Source organism: Phragmites australis, chromosome 19 (assembly GCF_958298935.1).
Source record: "Phragmites australis chromosome 19, lpPhrAust1.1, whole genome shotgun sequence".
Taxonomy (NCBI): domain Eukaryota; kingdom Viridiplantae; phylum Streptophyta; class Magnoliopsida; order Poales; family Poaceae; genus Phragmites; species Phragmites australis.
The window spans coordinates 22206696-22212395 of record NC_084939.1 but is presented as its reverse complement, the minus strand read 5'-3'; the positions used below and the strand labels follow the sequence as shown (position 1 = coordinate 22212395).

General features: G+C 43.0%; 1 protein-coding gene across 1 annotated transcript; it reads right to left on the bottom strand.

The window, feature by feature from the left end:
- Positions 1–1260: 1260 nt before the first annotated feature.
- LOC133900362 (uncharacterized) lies at positions 1261–4879 on the bottom strand. The gene is made up of 4 exons (XM_062341470.1): positions 4519–4879; positions 3917–4429; positions 3276–3817; positions 1261–3159 (listed from the first exon to the last, which is right to left on the bottom strand). Exons 1-4 carry the CDS (start codon positions 4718–4720, stop codon positions 2653–2655), a joined length of 1764 nt encoding a protein of 587 aa, XP_062197454.1. The 5' UTR covers positions 4721–4879; the 3' UTR covers positions 1261–2652.
- Between the last annotated feature and the right edge of the window lie 821 nt (positions 4880–5700).

The window sequence follows — 5700 nt, the reverse complement described above, 5'->3', positions numbered from 1 at the left end:
AATAGCAAATAGTTTGACCTATGCTGACACTCTATTTCATTAGATTGTGGATAGGGTGCAGTTCTTTTATGGTTGTTTTAGAATTAGAATTTTTGGCTTATGAATTCTGTATGCATGGTCTTTGGTGTTAGTGTGGTTTGTAGTATATCATTTTTGCATATTCTCTAAAATTTAGGACTGCTATGACATAGTATGTTGTTCATCGTTGTCAAAAAAAGTGGAGTATTCTCCAGTTGACAGGAATGCCACGCACAACTTAATCAATTTAAATGAGCATTTTACAAATTATACAAGTCCAAATATGAAGCTATTGTGGCATACAATAGTCAAGTCATCCAAGTCAAACTAAAATTGGCTAACTTCCAAAATAAGAAGAAGTGTGATTTCATATGTAAAGATGTCATAATCCTAGTTCTGGTTGTAATTATCATTATTTTTCTATGTAAGATGATGTGACTTGTAAGATCAATGTGTTAGCTATCAGTACTTTTATGCCTATTTTGCTATGTAAGATGTGACTTTTTTTGTTAAATGTGGTTGTAACGTACTCATTTACAATATTATATATGTATGCATTCTATCTATCGACTTCTTCATGGTTATCTCTCTTTTGACAACATCCCTCCCTCCCTCGTCGGCTCTATCTCTATCTGCTTTCTCCTTTCTCTGCTCTTTATACGTAGAATACTCAACCACTCGTTATCGTATGCAGAACTCCAAGGAAGGGATATGGCATCACCAAACACCAATCGAACTCAAGTGCTAGAAGATGATATAGTGCCGTCGTCAAACATTGAAAAAGGTAGCCCGAGCCACTACCTCAACCTGGATCAAATAGAAAGGGTCATCCATGCCCTCCTTTCACTAATGGTTCAAAAATAACCGACAATGATAAAGTATCACTGCCAGTTCTTATCAAAAAATCAGCAGTGATAATCAAGTATCACTGCCGGTTCAATTAAAAAATCGGTAGTGATACTTGATTATCACTATCGGTTCAGCCATGAAGCGGCAATAATAATAGAGATATTATCACTACCGGCTCGTTATATTAACCAACAGTGACAATAAAAAGTGGTCCATCTTTAGAAATTTGTAACCTTTTCATACATGGTTGAATGGAGACAAACTTTATATGAAAATTGTATCTCTCGGTCAGATCCACAACTTTTTAGTTCATAACTTTTTTATTTGAAGCAATATAGATGCTCAAATAATCATCCAAAAATTTGTGCAAGAAAAGTCAGAAAAATCATGCACTAGACCACAAAGTAAATTGTCATATCTGGTGTAACACTAGTAGGTAGGATTGAAAAAGCCGCACACATGACTACAAAGTTAAAAACTGCAACTTAAAAGATTTTATCACTAGGTTTGTAGCTCGGATTGATGAAACATCTATGCAGTGCTAACTTTCAGACATAGCATTATGTCTCTAAAAACTTTCAGGCAAATTGGAGAAGCTAAATTTTCGACTAAAAACTTCAAAGGTCATGTTGACAATCTTCTGAGTCTTTTTTGGGTCAAGAAAGATACCAATGTAAATACGAGTATTTTTTCAGATGCGTCTCCTGGTTAGCTTTAAAAGTAAATATCGAATATTAAAATTAGACTCCGTATGTAAAAGTTATGGTTATTTTACCAAACAATACGCAAAAAGCCATTTTGATGCCCAAATAATCGTCACAGTTCATAAATTTATAACTTTTTCAAATGGAATCAGATTGAGACAAATATTATATGAAAATAGCTCTCGACAAAATCTATAACTTTATAGTTAACAACCTTTTCATTTGAAATTATTTTGATATCCAAATAATTGTCACAACTTTCAATTAACAAGGATCAAAAGAAAAAGATATCACATTGCTCTCAGCAATAAGTGATAGGTGAGATGGTAAGAATGTTACACACAAGTTGAGATATCTCAGGTTCGACTCCTACAAACTGCACGCGTACATAATTCACACGAAAAAACTGTGACTTGTGAGTTATGGTTGTGTAGTCTAGAGGGACTCGTCAGGGGCTATTTTTTTTTAAAAAAAAAATATTAGTCCTAAAATATCAGATTTAGAGATTGACTATTGCTGTCGATTCGTAACATAAATCGATAGTGATAACTCTATTACTATTGGTTCTAAAACTGATAGTGCCAGTTTAAAATTCAACAGTGATGCCGTTTTTGAGTTTTTGAATCGGCAATTGTGATCTTTTCTGTAGTAGTGACTAAATTATCTTGATATGGTGCCTATGTCGAGTATGGAATAATGATTTTGGCCATTCGATCAAGTGGGATTAGATATAATGTGATCGATGGAAATGAGTTAGTCCTTAATTTAATATACAGAGGTAATTAATTACGAGATTAAGTTATGATTAAGGGGTAATTAGCAATTAAGCCTTTGATTGGGGGCTAAATGTAAAACGATTAGGTTCCAAATTAGATTAGCGCTGTATAAAGAGGGGATTGGCCTGCTGAATAATGATAATCACGTCATTAAGAGATAATTAAAACCCTAACAGCCTTCCTCTCCGTAAAACCAATCTAGAGAGCGCTTGTGACTGATCTGAAGGCCGGCCAAAGGATCGGACGACTACAAGAGATTTTGTTGTGCTGATTAAAGGGCATGCATCTTCATCAACCGAAGGATGTCATTTTCTAATCCAGGTTCTAATCCTAATTTTCACATTAATTAGCGCATTGATCATGTGATTATTGAATTTCGTACGCCTATGCTCTAGTTTTAGTGTTAATACCATTAACCCGAAACGATAGTTTGCTGGCATCACGCTAACCAAAGCCTCATTGAAGGCCAGCATCAAGCTGTTGAGCGACACCCACATGCAGTGAAGCGACGCCACGAAGCTCTTCCCGTAGACAAGCAGGATCGCCGCGACCATGGATGTCGCCATGGCAAGGGTGTCAAGAAACGGGAAGATTCTGAAGGCGGGTTTGCGCTCGAGGTTCGCTTTGCCATTGTCACCGTTGAACCCAGCTGCCAATGCGGCGATGGCAATGAGCACGGCCACCACCGCAAGGCTGTTGAACGTCTTCTCTATCCCTTTCATTATGTTGGAGATATCCCACGGCTTCAGACGGTCCTGCCTTTGAGGCTGGGTTTGTGCCTTGAAAGCGCCTAGCATCACCACCAGGCTTACCTGATGCAAGCATGTGCACGAAAGTGCTAGTATTAGTACAGTCTTATGAAGCAAATTGATCTGTTTAAGTTAGTGTGCATGATCACGTGCATCTATCGATGCGTGCAGTAGCTCACCATGGTGAAGTAACTGGTTGATTCCGCGGCGAGATCAAGGGGCGTCTTCCCATCGTTGTTGAAAACATCGACCCGCACCTTGCCCTTCCGTAGCAGGGCCTCCACGACGCCGGGCGCGCCCGCGGCCACCGCGAGGTGGAGCGGCGTGTCCCCCTTCCTGTCCTGCGCGTCCAGTAGGCCACGCAACTTGGAGTCCTTGAATTTCTTGATGGCAAGAGACACGACCGAGGAGCGCTTCTCGTTGGCTGCGGCGTGAAGGAAGGTCCTGCCGTTGTTGTCCCGGAGCTCGGCGGCGTCGGGGCAGCTCTCTAACAACAACTCGGCTACGCGGTGGTGGCCCATCTGAGCAGCGACGTGGAGAGCGGAGAGGCCGCACAAGTCCTTCTTGTACACAGTTCTCGATGGCGCGTCGCGCAGGATCGCCGCTACGAGTTTGCAGTCGCCGTCGGACGACGCTAAATGGAGCGGGCTGCTGCCGTTGCAGTCGACTTCGTCTGCCAAAGCCTTCCTCCATTTCAGTAGCAGCTCTACCATTTTTGGCGCTGGAATGAATGAATACACATTACTTCTTAAATGAAACGACAAAGAATCATCAGCGATTACGATGAGGCGACCATAAAGAAGAAGACAAAGCAACTAACCTTTCCTCTGGAAGACGGCAGCGTGCAGAGCATTCTGCAAACCTGGCCCGACGGATGAGGCCTCCCTGCACGTGGTAATCGCTTTGAGGGCTTCTACCGACCCGCTCATCACTGCCAGGTACAGCGGCGACACACCTGCGTTGTTCAGCTTGGCGGCCACCGCCGTCGCCGCGGAGACCAGAGCCTCCACCGCCTTGGCATGGCCGTGTCTCGCCGCCAGGTGCAGGGCTGTGTCCCCGGCCTCGTTCTTGCATCCCAGGATGCTCTCTCCGCACTCCCGGGCCAGCCGGACGAGGACCACCACGGCCTTATCACTCCCCGCCCTCGCCGCGCAATGCAGCGGCGTGTCCAGCGCCGAGTTCTGGCGAGAGAGGAGGCTCTTCACCTTCTCCCTGAACCTGATGTAGAGCTCCTGGATCAGCTCATCGCGCCCTTTCTCCGCCGCCAAGTGAAGAACCGTGTTCCCCGCGGCGGTCACCTCGAGTATGTCGCACCGTCCATGCTGAATAATGCCTGAAACGAGTACAAGGAAAATAAATTTCTATACTACAGCCTTTGCTAATCTCCTAAAGCAAAAAAGTTAAGAGCAGCTGTTACCATACCAGTGGCTTTATCAGCTGCTGCTGCACCGTGTAGTGGAACAAGCCGCTCCAAGACCTCCTCCGTCCGCCCTCTGCAGACAGCGTGATGGAGTTTGGGGCACATGTCGACCGAGCGTGTATCATTCGGCTGCGTGGACATCGCATTTGCAGACGAGCCTCGCCAAGGAAACGCAGGGTGGATGTGCTGACGATCCATCGACATGGGACCAAGTTTGTGTATGCCGTGCCGAGCTTTTTTAGACGATGGAAAAGAATGCCGTGCCGAGTGGTGGCGTGCTTGCGTATGACGAGCGAGGTTGTTGCGTGGATTTATAAGATGGTTCGCTCTGGAATATAATCCCACGCGGATGCGATAATAGCTCACATTAACTGGGACGACTCCATATATGCGCCAAGAAGACAGACTGACTCAAAGTCAACCTGAAGATTCAGAAGATTACAGTGCACTGTTCAACAGTCGGCAACAACGTGTACATCTCCGCTGTCAAAATGCGTCAGCAATAACGTGTTCAGCAGTCAGCAACTAATCTCCTGCTGGAACATGCACCACACAAAATGCGTACGTCCTACTGACACAAAAGCGCGCTACATCTCTTGTGTACATCTTCTTATGCACAGCACAGGATCGGATTGGATATTTTTGATAAAAAAATAAGCATCGGGGAGGACGTTCTAGGATTTTATTAAGAGAATGCTGTGTCTCGAACCTAGGTGTATTCAGTAAAATCGTGTTCGACTGATCATTAGTATCGTGAGAGGTTTGACGAATATTTTGAGATACATCACAACTACGCACGATATCTACCATTAAATAGATGAATCCCATATAGAACGAAACTAAATAACAGCAACTAAACAATCATGACGATAGAGAAAAGATTAGTCAAAGTCTACTGCAAATTCTTTTAGGATAAATCTCTACGGCTCTCACATTGGTAAACCTCATCACAGTACAATGGATTGCCGCTGTCTCACAAACCTATGCAAGTTAAAAATAAATCAGACTGAAGGTGACATATAAAAAAATGAAAATTATATCGAAGAAGATATTTGATTTGGTTTATTTATATGCTGACACTTATTTATTCTAAATTAGTAATAGGGATTCAACAACTATTTTTACGCATTGTACAAGTGTACCATACTTTTCGCTTTTAAGTCAATTGCCTTTGCAAATATATA